Source organism: Centruroides vittatus, unplaced genomic scaffold (genome assembly GCF_030686945.1).
Source record: "Centruroides vittatus isolate TY-2023 unplaced genomic scaffold, ASM3068694v2 contig_914, whole genome shotgun sequence".
NCBI lineage: Eukaryota > Metazoa > Arthropoda > Arachnida > Scorpiones > Buthidae > Centruroides > Centruroides vittatus.
In genome coordinates, this window is record NW_027122603.1 from 399549 (window position 1) to 418592 (window position 19044).

The window sequence follows — 19044 nt, forward strand, 5'->3', positions numbered from 1 at the left end:
TAAATATTTGATTTGTTCAAGTATGATATTTACAATAACATCATAACGTGAAATGCTGGACAGTAAAGAAAAACATGAACAAGCAAGGAGTAAACACAAAGAACAAAGGCAAAGTTGGATAGTAAAGTAGCAAGAAGAAAAAGGACTCCTTTGATTACAAAGAATACTGCATATTCCAATAACTGCTTAAAGATTAAACAAATAACTTTTCGAGATCGAACTTAAGTTTTTTTTTAAGTTCAACTAACTTAGCGGTCGAGGGGAGAATATGTAATTGTAACAAAATTTATATTTGAAGTTTAAGGTTGCAGTTGTTACTCGTTAATAACTTTAAATTTTTTTTTGTGTAGCTTTTTTTTCTAGCAAACTTTTTATTTATATAAGATAACTAAATTGCAAAATAATAATAATAAATTATTCAACTGTTTTATTTCATTGAAAATCGATGGATAGTAATTACAGTTTATTGTTCATTTATTATTTTGAATTTATTTCGACGTATTAAATACTTTCAGATAAAATAATGAATTAAATAATAATAATAATATTAATAATAATAACACATGACTTAATTTTTAGTCGTTTTAAAGTAAAAGCTAGTGTGTATTTATTCTTATACATTAGCATTTTCAATACCGAAATGCATTAAAGAAATACTTCAATGTAGAGATTATCTCTATATTAAGGTATTATCTAGAAAAGAACTTTCCTCCGTAACGAGGTCATTTGAAATGGCTTATAAAAAAAAGCACATATTATTTTGTGGATGGATTCTGTCTTCCACGTCTTTCACATATTTCTGTTTATTTTTAAATTAATTAAATAATTTAATATTGGTATCTTTTATCTATTTTTGAATAATAAATTTTTTTGCAAATTGTTTCTCTGTACCATATAAGAAAATCTAGCAACGAGTTGCGTAAGTTTTCCGGCTTTTACGAGATTTTATTATAAAAATAACATATGTATTATTAATCAAAATAAATAAATTGTATGTGACGCCATCTGTTATGAGATTTTGTTATAAAAATTTTATATATTTTTCATTATCATAAAATAGCAAAATACTTAATTTTGAGGGTAGAAATCAGCTTTGACAAGTGATCATTCTCTATCTCCCATCTCCTCGATCTTTCACCACCAAAATTTAATAGCATTAAAGCCCCTTATACACAAGCTACCGTGCCAAATTTCGTTTCTTAATCTTTACCCCATCCTGAGATAATAAGCGAAAAGATGCCAACATACACACACACATACATACATACATACATACATATCTACGGAATTTTTTTGACTTTTTGGATTCAGAAGGTCTCAAAATGTGGAAATTTGCAAAGAACTCAGATGGTCAAATTTGACACGATTCAAATACCTTCTTTCCCTTGTTATGTATACATAACAGTCAGGGAAGTAATTCAATATATTTTTATGAAATACAGACATTTTCTTTGAAGGTCTTACGACGGCATAATAGCAATGTTGAGGCCGACGTTTTAAAAGCGAAAACGTGTACGTCGGACGTTCAGCGCCGCTTTCCTATAAGCCTAGAAGTTTGACAATGGCGTTTGGAAAGTCAGTGGAATCATGCTCGACGTTCCAAACGCCATTGTCAAACTTCTAGGATTACAGGAAGGCGGCGCTGAACGTCCGACGTATACGTTTTCGCGTTTAAAACGTCGGCCTCAACCTCGCTAATAATGTAAATAAATATGTTTAAAGCCATGTTTAAATAATTTACTTAATAAATGTTTAATTAGTTGATATTAAATAACAATAAAACTATTTAAAATATATTAAAAATCGGGAAGATTACTTAAATAAAATTTCTCAGTTTAGAAGAAGCATCAAAAAAGTGAAACGTAAATGTCTCTCACGTATCGGGATAAAAAAAAATTTTTGAAGGCATTAGTCGACCTCTAGGCTACGCCCATGCACACGCGAGCGAGAGAATTTTCCGACGTGTGATTTTGGAGAGCGAGAGAATGTGATTACGTCAGATTTTGACGTTTCTCCCTTTCTTGTTCACGCTAACATTGTCATTCTGTGGCGGGAGTTTTTTTTTTTTTTTAATTTCGTTTCGAGTATAGAAAGATAATGGATCGACGACGAAGTCCACTATATTTCTATCATTTTTTGATCGATTGTTCAATGTTTCGAGATAATTACTTAATTTCTCACTAAGAAAACTTTAATAATAATTTTTTCCCTTACCCATATACGCTAAAGAAGTCATGTTTTGAATCGTACATACACCGAGAACAAGGTAATGAGTAAGAGAATACAAGTTTCTTCTTTCTATTCTCGTGGTGGTCTTCTTCAGATTATTTTATTAGATCCGGTGATGCGAGAGGACCAGGTTTTGGAGAAAACTTTTACGTTTCTGGTATTTTTTGTAAATTTGTGAAATAAAATCATAACATTCGTAACACACATTATTGTCTTTTTTATAAAGGTAATACAGTAGTCCCAGCAGATAATAAGCCGATCTAAATGTTTATATATTTGGAGTTTAACACATCAAGTATGTTTAGAAAATCTTGTGCTCTTATGTGTTGCCTGGTTTCCATGGTAGGACTGTAAACAGCCATTTACCAGGAAGATAAGCCAGGATTTACCGGGAATATCGCCATCACATTGTCATAATTTCTTAGTCTGTCCTGCGTTTAGATCGGCATTTCTGGAACCAGATGAGGCGAGGGATCTGGAGCGACAGTTGCAACATTGTATGCCTCTAAAATTTGCTGATATTTTTAATAGCGGGGTTGCGGCCGAAGTTTTCAACGCGAAAACGTGAACGTCTGATGTTCGCGTTGAAAACTTCGGCCGCAACCTCGCTAATGAGTGCATTTAAAAGTTACATTTATCAAACTAATATAAGTTAATAATATATTAAAAGCTAAGTTAAGAATTAAAATACATTTCGCTTATTTTGAGTTTATACTACGAGTCTACTAGTAAGACTGTGTTTAGACAGGTCTGGCCAATCAAAGAAAGTATTATTTGTAACGTCTTAAAAACGTCTTCTTTGATTAGCTAGACGTAACATGACGTGATATTATTTACAGTTATTTAATATGTATATATTGAATAACTGTAAATAATATTTGAATAGAAAATAAAATATTCAATAACAATAGAAAAGAAAACATTGTAATTGAAAACATGCAGAATAAATAATAATAAATATCTTTAAAAATAGACAGAGGGCGCTTAAAATAAACCGCCCACGTCCAATTTTCAGCTGACATCATTTGTTTAAAACAATGTTTATTGTGTGTTCAAGAATTGCAGATTTAGCATTTATACGAATAAAAGTACGGGGCTGGTTTCACTGACTGACATGAAACGTTTGAGTGGAAACAGACTTCTTACATAAAATATTTTACTTTTCCGAGATTTCGATTTCTTTCTGGTAACATATTCGACGTCTTTCCAAAACTGAACCATTCCGTTTTCCTGTAAGAAATCTGCTTCCATTCAAACGTTTCATGTCAGTCAGTGAAGCCAGTCTACTTTTATTTATGTATCATACATGCTATAAGCATTGCTTTATAAACTGAAAATTATATTAGAAAATATGCTAAATTATTTTTAAGTGACACAATTTACAAATTAATAAATATGTACGGATATATATTATGAAATAAATGCATATTTAATATTGTTATGTTATAGCAATTTAAAATTACTTGACATTTGTTATTTAATTTATATTATTTATTTTCATGGCAGTAGAAAAACCTACATTTTTAATAGTTTTATTGCAAGAAAACAAAATTTATATTTGTATAATTTATGTAAACATGATAGCGTGTGTATACTAGGACAGTTTATTTATAAAAATATAAATGCATAATTTATATATATAAATCATTCTTGATAAAACTTGAATACAGCCAAGCATCGAGAAGTTTGTAAAGGTTAAATCTATTCTTATACGGAAGTTAAACTTTTCAAAATAAAAGTAATGAAAGTCTAAACAAAATCAAATGCTACAATCTCGACTTATCGGATTTCAAATTCGTTTTTTCACAGGGTCAATTTCCATAATTTCGATAAACATACGAATATTTCTTTATAGAGTATCAGTAATAGAGGTGAATGTATTAACTTGCATTCCAACCCGACTTATTTCTTTCATCTAAAACCAATCTTAATGAAACATGATAGTATACAATTGAATTGAAAGCAAAATCGCTTGATAAGACATTTCTTACTTTATCTCTATGAATTTCTATAAGCAGAGGCGGATCTACATAATAGGGCTTAAACCCTGATCCCCCAAGTGTCAAGGGTCCATAGAAATTGATTATCATAAATTTTTAATACTTTTTCATTAACAATAAGCACTTATTGTATAGTAAAATATAATTAATAGGTTAGGTTTGGTAAAAATAGGGTCCCATTGGACTTCAATAAGCCAAAGGACCCGAGAAACTTAGATCCGCTCCTGTCTATAAAGTATTTTATTTTCTTTAAAGTCAGTGAATAGACTCTTTATTAGTAATACTACAAAATTTATAATGTAAATAGCATAGAAAATGCCTTGAGTCAACCATATTCATGTAAGATGAAACACCCTCACATATTGGACCCTGCGTACAGCAATTTTCGTGATGACATTTAATTAACAGTCGTGTGTTTCCTACCGCCTGGGCACATCGTTCTTCGGGTCTTAATCTTTGCAATGTTTTTATTGCGGGGACATTTAAAAAGTGTAGTTTATCGAGGACTTGTTGAAAATTTGGCAGCCTTTAAAAACGGTATAACATTGCATGTGATAAGCATCACAGAGAATCAATTACAGATTGGCCTTTGAATGTGCTATTCATCTTCTTCGTGTTTTCCTCCTTAAGAATGGGAACCGCATTGATAAGGCCTTTGTATTGCATGAGTATCTTGTACAAATAAAATGTTTGCTACTTTCAGCGAAAAATAAGTCTCGTTACTAGAGATTTATAAGGAAATGTCACTACACCAGATTTATTTAAATTTCACTGAAGATTAAACATGCAAAAATATAAAAGTTACCGATAAGCAATGTTAGCAAGGACTTTTTCTAGGATGAGGGTAACATTAATAAAAACTGCATCGTAAAATTGGTTATTATTCCCATAATTCTGAAATATTTTCGCTTAGAGTTGCAAATAACATATTTTTTTTTTTTTTTTTTTTTGTTAACAGAATCTTGAATAAATATTTACTTACATATTGTTTATGGAACACATTAAGCAAATTTGTTACCTGCAGAAATCATTTATATGTTTACATATCATTTATTATATATAAATAATTTAAACAATATTTAGGTTAAAATAGAGAAAAAATTGTTCATCAGTTAAAAGTGGCATTAGTAACTATGATAAGAATAAATTAATCAAAAATAGTGGTTGCTTTTGCTACTAATAATAGATTTCTCTTCAGGTTAATTACTTAAATAAAATAATAAATAAAAATAACTGGAATATTATTTTAGAATATTAATAAGTAATAAAATAATAAAACCTCAGATAAGAAAATTAAATTAATCTATGTATTTGCTCTATCCATATAACATGTGTTAATTGAATTTATCTTACATACGTTAGCGAATATATTATTATCACTTATTCAAAATTATTTGTATTTTATAATTATGAATAAAATGGATAGATAAGAATGACGATTTTATGTTAATATCATTTAAATAATATTCTCAAGAGTTGAATTGATGGGATAAGGCAGCGTAATATAGGGATAGGGACAATCTGCCAAGGAGGGAGTGCCACCAAGAAGGACTTTCTATGCGAAACTGGCTCCTTGTTAAGTGTTCTTAGTTAACTCTTCAGTCAGATGCGAACTTTCAATCATAATTCGGTGATTTTATCCATTCAGCCCTTGACGAGCATAAAATAATCTCAAGACGTTGACTGCTATCATAAAGATACCCTTTTCTGATATCAAAGATTTACTCATCTAAGGACCAATTGAAACACAATCGAAATAATAAAAATATTCTTAAAACGGAATAATATTCCAACAATTAGTGATTTTAAATTATTTTTAAATTTTTAAATAAAATTAATTTCTACATTTAAAAATACTCTGTCAGTTTATTATCATTGTGCAAACGTCACACTCAGCTGATACTAGTGCCAATTATGTCAGAGTAAAGTCTACATAGTCTGACATAGCTATCCAAACAACTATAACATTAAGCTTTTGTGCTACTGGTGTGTGTGTGTGTGTGTATTTTGTTTTGTGTGGTGTGTGTGTGTGTGTGTGTGTGTCCACGTCTAGAAAATTCCTAAAAATGCATTTGTTCAATATTGCAGCTTTTTGTAGTGTCATATATATGTTATTATTAAGGTTTAATGTTTCTAGACTTTTCTGTAGTGTAAGTGGTATAACACCAAAAGAAGCGAGAACAAGGCACAATAAGCTCACTATCCATCCTCCACAGGTGCCTTATCTCTTGGGCAAGTGGAATGGAGTGTACCTGATTCTTTCAGTGTGAACATTTTCATGTTATGAGTGGAATGTCAATGTCTATAATATAAGCGATCTTATGCATTTGTTGATGAAAGTGATGTCAGGTCTATTGTGATGTTTTATCTGTGATTATGGCCCTGTCTTAGTATATTTTGTGGGTGTCATTTTCTAAAACTGTCCATGGAGTATACTGGTAGTATGGTATCTGGATGTTTAATAATATGTGCTTCTGTGTCAGTTATTGGTGTATTATATTTACTACTCGAGTATGCCTGTGTAAATAGTCTGTTCGTGCTAAGAGGTTATATGTTAGTATTGTTTCTGGCAGAATGTGACATTTTCTGCAAGAATCATTTCTGAGCGATATATCCTTCATGATGTGTTTTCTGTGATGTTTAGTGTTTATGACCTGATCTTAAATGGCAGCCATAAAACCCTCAATCTCTCCAAGCAGGCAGCCCTTAGTCAGCCAGTAGTTTGATGCAGTTTTGTCAACTTAGTCCTGAGCTAGGTCATGCCTGCCATGAAGTGTCTTTTGGGTCTATGACTGCTTAGTGGTGTCTATGTTTTTTGTCTGTCTGTGCCCAGGTGCTCAGAGTGTAAGTTTAAAGGTGTGTGGTTATTCTCTTCCAAAGTTATAGCTTTGTATAATCTTGATGTTTCTTGTTTTTTTTTTTTTGTTTTTTTTTTGTGGAAAACTCCTAGTGTCAAAATTTGTTTGTAGTGCAGGTTAACTATATTACTAAGGCCACGGCCACCTTCCACATAAGGAAGAGTTAGTTTTTCTACGGATGATTTTGGGTAAAATTATTTATGCTTAGTAAGTGTTGTTCTTGTTTTTCTTTGGAATCGTTCCAGATATGTGCGTTTCCAGTGTATAACTCTAAAAGAATAAGTGAGTGTAGGGACAATATATGTATTAATAGCTTTAATAGTATGTTTTGCATATATTTTAAATTAAATAAATTAAAAATATGATTAAAACTTGCAGCCCGGCATTGTGACAATGTCACAATAAACATTTACTTGTTCGTATTAAAATATTCTGTAAATTACAATATCTTTAATGTCAATTATTAATTTCTATGAATAAATGAAAAATAATATTTCAATTTAAAAAAGCAAACTTTTTCTTCTATATTAAAACTGTGTTTAATGAAATTGGATAAAAATCTGTGAGTGAATCCCATTCAAATGAAAGAATTGTAATCGCTACTTTTCAAAGAGGATTAAATACATATTCCTAAAAGTCGTATTCTAAGAATTGAATTTGAAATATATATATATATATATTAAGAGAGAAAGTTTATAAATATTTAAATGCTACGTTTCAGTTAATCTCTATGGAATGTGTTCAAATAAATTTTAGGAGAAAAAGCATATTTGAATACATTTTTTAAAAATTATGCAAAATATGGCGCCAAAAGTCTGTTCTGGCGTTTGTTCTTACAAAGACTTTACTATAGATTCCATTACGAAATCTCTGCGTATATTTAGTGATGGTAATTCCTGTAATAGAAATTCTCACTCAACAACGATTTTTTCTCTTGCTGTGTATTTATTATTAATCGATGTATTGATACGAAACTAAAATGATAATTTACTAATCGAAAGAAAAAGTATTTATTTTCTCTACTGTAGAAAATATAGAAATATTAGTTGTTATTAATATAGAGTATTATAAATTATATATATATATATATATCTTTATTTAAAACTATATTAATTGTACTGACCCTTAAATAACATACGAACTTAAACAAGTCATTATTTTTTCAACGTTATTGTTAAAGAAAAACCACGTTCTGATAACAGTAGAATAACTAGGAGGAGTTCAAAAGACCTTTGTATAAATTAAAGGAAAAAAAATAATAATAAGTGCACGAAAAAGATTTGAATGTGATAAACCCGCTTATATATATGTACTGTATATACAATGTATAAGAGTTGTTCTTCATCCAGTGTTGCAGGGGTGAATGTAAATTTGCTCGTTCTAATTTGGTTCTCCCCTCTAACATCAGTTCTAATTACACTACGTGCGAGAAGTAGAAACAGTTGATAACGAGAAAAAAAAATGCACGAACTTTTCCTCTATTTGATAAAAATATTGTATTAAGTTGCATAAAAAATAAAAAAATAAAACGATTTCATTAATGATCAAGGCCGCTTTTACACTCGCGTGTACCAGCGACTCAGACAAGTGGTATCAATCGTTGGTCCGTGAAAAAGCTGCACGACACTCAATAGCCAGCAATTATAGCGGGGATCCGCGCCTCCCTGACAGACGAGAGCCTCTAACACCCGTGGGAAAACACTTTCAAAATACAAGGATTTCAATGGAGAGATGAATGGATGCGACAGGATGGTTCGTAATTTTTACGAAACGAATTCAAATTTAGAAAAAAAATTGACATATTTTAGTAAAAACTATTCATGTTATTAATAAAATAATTTTTTTCTGAAATTCATTTCTTAAGAATTAAACAGAAAAGTCGTGTTTAAACTTCGTTCGTCAACTCGAATGCCTTTCGACTTACTTTGCCATCTGGTGTGGAAATTCAGAACTACTTTTCAATGCTATAATATTATGATGTTGTGAATGTTAATTATATACTTCGGAATGAAGTATAAATATTCGAAAAATTTATTTAATCGAATAAATATTCATTAATAATAATTAAAATTAATATATGCTAAATTATAACTTATAAAACATTTTATATCGCTAACTTCTTAATTCGATAGCAATATAAATGAGTAAAATTCAAATGAATAACGTCATAAATTAGAAAAAAAGCGCTAATAGACTCTCACTCAATTTAAATTAAAAAATCAGTTCAAAATGAACGAAAATCTTCCTAGATGGCAGTAATATAGATAAATAGCTGAACTGAACTAAAGATATATTGCCATCTGTTGTTAAACTTATTTACTAAAATTTATATTATTTAATAATTATCTCCCATAATAATAATTGTTTTATTAATGAAATAATATGATAATAAAAAAATAGAAAATAATTAGTTTTAATCTAAAATTATTTGAAATTTTTACTTTAATAAATAATTAAAAAAACCAGAAACTTTTCGTAAATTATTAATTAAGAGCATTAAATTCTTTTTGAAAAATTAATCAGAATGTAAATGGTATGACGTTTAATAGATAATTCTTATTTATCAACTTTAATTTAATTAATGCGACGTAATTTCATTCATTTTTCGTTAAGGATTTATATATATACATACGTGATATTTTATTATTATTACTATTAAATTAATAAATTTTGTAATAAAATATTTCTTGACCTATAAATTAATGTAAAAATTTGCTACTGTAGGGAGAACATTGAATAAATATAAATAATACATTAAAAAAAAATTAAATAAGTGATGTTTTAGCTCATTATTTTCCAATTATTATTAATTTTTGTTTATTTTTTTAAAATAATTTAATATAAAAATTAAATAATAAGAAGTTTTTCTTTCCTTTTTTTTTACTAAAGAATAGGATTATTTTTGAAGATGGCCACGATTTAAAATTCTTTTTTTCCGTCTCATAAAGTTTTATCTTCTAGGAATTTACTTTTATTTATCTGGCTAAAAGGATTATCTTTAAAGTTAGCAATAAATGTATATAAATAATTATTTAATATATTAATTCAATAAATAAATATATAAAAATATAAAATAAAATACTTTTTCACGATTAATTAATAATTTTATTTTTTTTTAAATCATTTATAACGAAAAATAATAATAATAAAATTGATATTAAGTTAGCGATTTAAAGTATATTTTCTTTGATATATTATAAAGTATTTTTTTTTATTGTTTCGTTCATTTTTAAAGAAAATGTAAATGTAAATTTTAATAAAATCTTAAATATAAATGTCAAATAATATAATATAAATGTAAAGTTTATGGTCAATCTCGATATTTGACCTTTATATGACGATAAAATGTTCAAATAAATTATTTATATGTTCTCAAAGGGTTCCATTTGAATGAATATGCTTAGAAATGTTCAGCTAACATCATAAAAAGCGCGTTACGCGCCGGTGACGGTATCTGATGCATGCGTTATATAAAACTATAAAATAAACATTAATCAGATTTTTTTTTATATTATAGAAAAAAAAATACATCGAATTTTTCTCCAGATTTATTAACGCTCTCCCATTGATATCGTGTTGTATACATATAAAAAACAATAAAAAAAACAATGTTTATTTGTTTATTGTTTACTCTTTAAGTTAATAAAATATGAAAATAATTTAATTTGTCTTAATTTTGCATCTTCGTCACTTCCCTCGTATAAAATATGTAATAATAGGAAGATATTTTAAAATGTCTAGAAAGCGTAAATCATTAAAAATGTATTTTTTTACATTTTTAATTAATTCTTAGAATAATTAATTTTAATTAGCTCCTTCTATTGTTCGTAATTTATGAATTTTTATTACTCTTACGTTTGAATTATATATTTCACTTTCCGTTTTATAAAAGTAAACCATTTTCTTTTTATTACGTTAAAAATTTTATATTTGGTGATACCAATTTTACGTCATTGCCTGCATTGTTTTACGTTTGAGCAATTCTTAATAAAAGCAATGACGTCACATATATTAAATTTCGTGCTTACGTCGGCGCTATTTGTATTCTCGTTTATTTACTTCTTATTTACTTTAACGACGTCATTTATGACGTGTTGTTTACTATATTCCAACCCCGTAATATTCGTTGCGTAACGTGTCAGATTAATGAAAATTAATATTAGAAATTTCTGTGACTTTATAATTACCTAATTTAAATAGCGTGACGTCAGAGAAATCCTTACTTTTCTTTATAAAAACATTTTTAATATTTAAAATTTGACCCGCGTCGTTCAAGTTCAAAATTTGAATAAAGTGACGTCACAATAAGTTAATTTTTCTGTAAGTTTCCACGTGACAATTTTTTAATTTTATATTTGACTGGGACGTCGCCATATTTCAAATTTTTATTTTATTTTGATGTCAACTTTTTAAATTTTTATACTATTTTTCTATATTATCCTTAAATATTATATAATATATTATTAGAGGTAGTCAATGTGTAGCTTTACGCAACACATTGACGTCTTGTAAAGAATTTGAATATATATTCACAAATATAAATTATTATTTTATTAAATGTTAATTTATATTAATTTAGACTATTATAAAAATAATTTTAATATATTAATTACTAGGAATAATTTTTTTTAAAAAATGGAATTAAATTAATTTGAGGCGAATTAAATTTTTAGTTAAAAATTAATTTTAAAAAGTGGAATGAAGCATCGATTAAATTTTAAAGCAAAAGGTAAATGCAACGTCATTTATATTAATTATCCAATGCCGTTAAAATGTTGCCAAATTGGTATGATGTAAAATTCAAAAGTCTTATGGGAGTTATTATAATAATTCAGTTTGATATTACAGAAAAATTCATCTCGACTTAAATTTTTTTTTCGAGTTATGTTAATGGTACAATAGGATTTCCTGAGTACATATTATATAACATGTTAAATTATAGTCCAAAAAATGTTTTTTTTTAAAATATTTTTCTATTTTTCTATTTTTTTTTCGTGTTGGATGATGGGTCACGCATCTGTTTAACAATTTCTGTCAGATGCTGCATTTCTTAAAGTATTTTCAGACCGTACGGGGCATAATTTTGCAACGGTAATGTATCTAAACCGAAATTTATTTATTTTGCCAAGAAATACAGAAAAGGAATATTTATTTTGTTCAAAATCTGCTTTTGACAGGCGAGAAATATTTGTCTGAAAATATCCGTTATTTTTCTGCAATTCACTTGATCTTTTACAGATAATTATTATCCTGCAATCTCGAAATAATTATGGTTTAAATGTTCCCGAAAGGATACTCGTTCATTATGTCATCTTTATTTAAAAAAACACAAGATTTTCTTTTTGAAAAAATAAAAAAATAATAATAATATCTTTTTACTACCGCAAAATAAAGGAAATTGTGTTTTGTATCTTGTTTTGTTTTAAGAAATGACCGTACTCACATTGACATGATTTTCAGAAAAAGAAATCTTTTTGGAAAGTGTCCAAGAAAGCAATCAAAATATTATATATATTTCTATACTGCCTTTATGTATAAATCTTTAATTCTTTCCTTAAAACTCATAATAAGTCGCCAACATTAAATCCACCATAAAAATTTTTCTCTTAAATGATTAATCCGCATGTAATGCATTCTTATGATGTCAGCAATTGACTATCACGGAACGATTTCGTGCATAGCGATTCATCTCGTAACAATAAATTATTATATCATCTAAATTCTAAATATAAGAAAACTGCACTCAATTCTACTCAATATCCACTACATGTAAAATTGTTGTATTTATTTAGAGCGCGAAGGATTAATTTGCATAAAAATAAAACCGTTGCAAGGGGTAGTTTGAGAAGATGAAATTATTCTCCATAGACAAAAATTCTGCATCCGAGCAAAAGATAAAATTCGGACAGTATCTTCCTTCGCCCAATTCAGAGTAGAGGCGCAATCGCAGTGAAGGCAGCCAATGAAATAACGCTGCCCGCACTGTTCTCACAAGCTGTGAGAATAAGTCATTCCTTATTTGAAGCGGTCCAAGTGTATGGTTAGCAAAGAGCAAGATAAGAAAACTAAATATCAAAGACTTCGCATGGCTGAGCAGTCAGCTGCTTACGGTGAAGAAGTAAGTAGATTTTGATTAATCCTACGTCTTCTAACTACTTCTCTACCCTCCACTTTTGTCCAATAATAATTTCCAGATCTTAAATATTGATTTCTTTTTTATTTGAAAAATCCATACGTAACATTTCCCGCTTCTATGACAGATGGGGGTTTGTTACACTTATACCTTAGTAACGTATGTTTTTTTTCACCTGATAGATATACTGCGGTATTTCTACCACTACCAAGTTGGCGGGCAGTATGCCAATCTAATCCTTACATTTGTACCTTGTTTATGAAATTTTCAATTGTTGTTTAATACAGTTGTACACGTTTATATATCGTGGCTTTTGCTGCAACAAGTAGAAACATAGTTGGCAAAATACCAATTTTGGATGTTTTATAGTATGTATGACATATTTGTTTAAAGAAAAATATTATTTATATTCTTTTAATTTAGAAAACTGAAAGCTTTAAATCAAGGAGACACTTGTGTTTGCTAGTTGATGGTGCTGATTTGACAAAAATAAACAATATTTATGTTTAATTCAAGTGTTAATTCGTTAAAGTTTTTGTAAAAAGAAAAGTTTCACTTCTTGATTATAAATATTCATTTTTTTCTTAATTTCTCAATTGACTCTAACTAAGAAAATGAAATTTTCTTAGTTAGAGTCAATTGAATTAAGCACAGTGGCTCTATTGACACAATCAGAGTCGCTTGCATAGACCTCTATTATTCAATTATATATAAAGAAGAAGCAGGATGGAAGGAAAAAAAATCCGGATTTTCAAAGCGTTAACAATAGATTTATGAAGAAAGATCCTTCTTTATTATGAAAAAAGCTCGTCGAAAAATATTTTCTTTCTTTTCTTTTCTAAACTATTGTTTAAATCTATCGATTTTACTTTCAAATTGTTTTTAAATTTATAACATTAAAAATTGTAATAACTTTTAACTTTTTTAAAAAAACATTTGGACTATTTTAACAAATTCACCTGCTAAATCAAATTTACAAAAAATCCTATTTCGCCCTACTTAATCTTCGATCTCGTCCATTCTAGGTGTGATTCGTCTGCCAAAAATTTTTTTATTTCTGCACAACAATTTTTTTTTCCTCACATCACATCACATCATAGACGCATTTTCTTTTGGCAGATATTAAAATGTGCCAGCATTTTTCCTACAAATATATTATGTGAATTACAGTTATAGGTAAGTTATAATTATGTTCAACCTGGAAAACTTGACCTAAAAATAGTTAATAAAGTATTTAAAAAAGTGCTCAAAAAAGTAATCTGTTAATTAAATTGAAAAAAAATGTATCCTTAACCTTGATCGAGAATTTTATTCTTCTTATTATTATTATTAAACAAGTTATTATCGTTTCTAGTAACTCCGCCCAATATTAAGTAAAATTGCATATATATATATAATTATTAAAGCAATAATCACATTTTATTGAACATCCTAAAATGCTCTTCATTATCACTATTTAATTGGCTCCAAAATCTTAATTTTGATTATAAATTAAATTTTTTTTTAAAAAAAAAAGGTAGAGTTGTATTCTCCTGAAAAAGAAAAATGTCTTTAAAATCTGAATAATTTCGAATTTTATTATTTTTTAAAATTTCTTTTATAATACTGAAAGTTGCACAGAGAATAGATGATCCATGATTCTAGAATTGAGAAATATATAAATTCAAATATATCCAGTTTGCATTCAAATAAATCAAAATGTATGGTTGGAGTATTTTGTTACAAAAAAATGCGTTATTTAAACATTCTTTCGGATGAAAAATTCGGACAATAATTCAAATATATTGTTCCTTATGAATATTTTAAAGATAAAAAATATTGCATCTCAAAGAAAACAATAAGGTTTTTCGAATGTCGGATTTGTCACACATCGCTTGAGTGAATCAAGCACACGTTTATTTTATTTATTTTTTTCTTAAAAGAAAACTAGAAAAAAAAAATATATTAAAAAAATCAGCTTAGAGAGGCAACTAAACATCCAAAATCGATATTGTTCTCTTAACAGTAGTCCGGTTTCAACTACTGGATAATTCTTTACGATAAATGGGTATGGTTTACCCCATATAACTTCTTATCGGGTTTTAGTAGAGGTTGTCTGGTTTTGACGAGGTTTCAGTTCTGGCAATTTAGATCCACCATCCACACGTCTGCACCTGACAGGTTGTACACGCCCCACTTATCTGTGCTTGATACATTGATGCATTATAGGGTCTCCATTGTGACTAATGAATGATGATATCCTTTAATGTGAAGTTTTTAAAGAGGTTTTATAGTTTTTAGGTGGAATTTGTAAGAGAAGAATCGCATCCCGTTTATCGATTGGTATGTTTCTAATCAATAGAAGCACGTAGACATCTATTCGGGCTCACCTTTTACTTGTTAAATCGTGTTTTGATGAATTTCTGTTTAATAAATCTTTTTAAATGGCTCCATTAAATGCCAGGTTAAAGAGTTTAATGTTGTAATTAATATATTATTTTGTGTTATTGATTTGTAAATGTCCTCGTTGAAGGATATTGTAATCAGAAGATGGCGTCAGAATTATTATTGATGCTTTAGTGAATCTTTCTGCTGTTTTCTGTTTTGTTTTCTTTGATACGTTTTCTTGTAATTTTTAACTCGTTTTTGATTATTAAAGCGTGAAAAACTTTTCATTTTTCTATATTCGGATAGCTTTTTAAAATTGAATTTCTTATAATTCAATAAATCGAATTTTGGATATGAATTATTTTGGATAATGTCTCAAGGATCGAATCGATACTTTAAATGTCAGCTGACAAGTAAAATAAAATTTAAAACTATAAAAAATCATACTAATTAATGTATTTTTAATACTTTTTGACGTGTAAAATCGATATTGGTTATATTAATCGCTTTAATTGGAAGCTTGCTTTTTGACTGTGTTACATCATTTCGGATCTACAGTTTATAATGTAATATATTTTAGAATAATATATATATATATATATCTGTTTGTTTATATCTGAAATAAACAAACAGCTAGATAAGTTAATACAGAATTACACGTGATGCATTTCGATTGAAATAGCCATCCGGTGACTATTCATAAAGAGTAAAGTTCAGTGGTATATAAATTGAAGATAATTGCTGCCGTGGTATAAATTGCGATATAATTCGAGAAAGAGAGAGTTAACAATTTTGATTTCTAATTAGTGATATGTCAGGACACGTAACGTGTCATATCGATTATCCTCCTGGCTGTAAATTTCGCATTAGCTATTATTGATGGTTGCTCCTGGGCTTCAACTCAAGAGTAGAAAATTTTCAGACGTTCTGTTGGAAATAAATGACTTCGTTTCATTACAAATGGCAAATATCGTATATTCATACTGTTGTAAAAGAGTGTTGATGTATGCAATTCCTTTACCATTCGTTTTTCTTTTTTGCTGTGATGAGATGTTTTTGAAGATGTTCGATTTTTCATACAAGAGTTTATAAATTAGCATTTTAAATTGCTAAAGGAAAGCAATTAACAATAAAATATGGACGTTTCTTTCACTCTTGATTGACGATTATAATCTTTGATACATTATAAGTTACCTATTTTTTATTTCAATCTCTCGCTAATATTTGTTACCAAAATAGAATTTTTTGCCTTAGAATCCATATATATTTTTCTATTTATACAATAAAAAAATCTAAATTATTTAAATAAATCGTTATTATAAAAAAATAATTTTCGATCTCTTTCACAGTCGTCCATTTTCAACTAAAAGCGAGACTTCTATAATAATAAATTGACCTCTTATCTAAATATATCCCACTTCTATTTTAGTAAAGTGAATTTCTTGCTAAAATAAACTTTCTAAACATTGAAAAATTATCTAAATAAAATATTCTTTATTTAAATATTAGAATTTTATTTATTTTGAATAATAAATTGAACGTTATCCTTGCAGAAATACCTTTTTAAAATTAAAAATTTGTTTAGCAGTTTTAAATCGAAAGAAAGGGTAAGAAAAATCAGTAAAAGTGTTTCTTTATGAGATCTCCTCTCGTTCTAGGTTATAAAAATACTTTTATGTATCACTTATAAAACTCATAAGAGCAAGAAAAATAGCATTTTCTTCAATTATTTCTGAAAATTAAAAAAACTAAAAGACAAATATAAGAAATGAACCAAGTGCTAAAAATCGCCTTTCACTGTCGTAAAATTAAATATTGCTATTTTAAATAGAAAATTTTAAATTTTCAGAAATATCTTTAAGATTATTTTATGACCAAAGAAATCCACCCATTCTTTTTAATCGTTTATATTATTTTATTATTTTTTTTTAAAGGGAAAGTATATATTGAAGGAAACGAAACAGAACGGTTCATTATTTCGTGTATTTTTGCTTAGTTAACAATTAATTCATTTGATTTCAGTAAATTATAGTATATATATACATACAACGAGCATATGATACATACACACATCGAGAGAATTGTCTGTTAAAGTATGGGCTACATGAAGCATATAGTAACATCATTGAATGATTTAATTTTATGGAACATATACTTGTATTTCAGAGGATTTGACTCATTTGTTAAGAGCAATGTACAATTTATATTCATAATTTAAACTTGCTATATGAGAGATTCATGACCATGGGCGATTCTCATTGAAATTGATGAAACATTTCAATCATAATCGCTCTGATAAAATGAGATTAATTGTTAGAATAATAAATTATTATTGAGAAAATCTAGACTAGAATATAAATTATTATCTCTGTATTTTATTCAGATCGTTTTTTTTTAACGTTTTAGAAGCACTAAAGACAATCGATTGCAACTGTTTTGAAGTGGCTAATCAAAATATCATGAAAAACAATCTACAGATTGAACACGAATAAACTTATTTTTACCTGAAAATGCAACGAAGTTCTTATAATAAATGAGCACAATTTACGGTATTACAATCTAAGATTTCTATCTTAAAATGCCGTATCATTTATTTTAATCTTAACCCAATCATTAGTCATATTATCTGATGTAATTGATCTTGATTGTCAATTTTTCATTTATAATCTATAAATAGGAGAAGGAGAAGATCATTACTTTAAAAAATATTTTTCTTCTATTATCTCGTTAAAATTCGGCAATTTCGTTAGTATAATGAAGAAATTAGGGTGATTTTGCGAGATTCATTTTTTTTAAAACCAAAATCCATTAAAATCTCAATAATATTATCTGTAAACTGTACTATTAGAGTAAATCAAGTAATTAAATATTAAATTAAATTAATATTATCATATAGGACTTCTGCTGAAAGGTATCATGTACTATACAAGACATAAAATTCTGGCTCCATTTTCTTATTCGCTTTGTATATCGTTAGACTCCATTTATAATTAATTGGAAATTATGTCTTCCTTTAAAGCAACTTTATTCTTTTCATGTATTAGCTTCCTTCTCTCAAACGAGTAGGTAATAAAGACAAGCGATGAATGTTTAAGTACTAACCAACCAATGACGTTCACATTGTTTATGAGCAGATGCCAGTACTGTGCAGAAGTACTTCATTTAAAAGACGTACGCAATGAAAATAAAACATTTTAGAAACATTCAAACACTAAAAATAGAATTTTTGTAATATATTATAACGAAAGATTTCAATCATTTCATTCTCGTCTTCTTCAGTTCAATTTATAGTGTTTTTTATTTGATTGTAATATTAAAAAACAAATTTTAAATTCTCTCCTTTTATTATTTTTAATGGAAATTTTATATTTTTCAACGATTCTGTATGTTGGCATTTACTAAGTCAGTTATTTGAAGTCTCGAATATATAATTACATCCAAAATACAATTAGCTCTC

At 27.8% G+C, this 19044-nt stretch overlaps 1 protein-coding gene across 3 annotated transcripts in view; it reads left to right on the forward strand.

Annotated features, from left to right (window-relative positions):
* The window catches only part of LOC136984337 (inactive dipeptidyl peptidase 10-like), a 112786-nt gene that overhangs the window by 70014 nt on the left and 23728 nt on the right, over positions 1 to 19044 (forward strand). The window contains exon 1 of one of the 3 annotated variants that reach the window (XM_067281275.1): positions 13017 to 13205. The exons of the other annotated variants lie outside the window; for them this stretch is intronic. Coding sequence (XP_067137376.1) covers positions 13125 to 13205 — 81 coding nt within the window. The 5' untranslated portion in view covers positions 13017 to 13124. Of the gene's footprint in view, positions 1 to 13016; positions 13206 to 19044 lie in introns of those variants that run through there. 3 annotated transcript variants of the gene reach the window in all.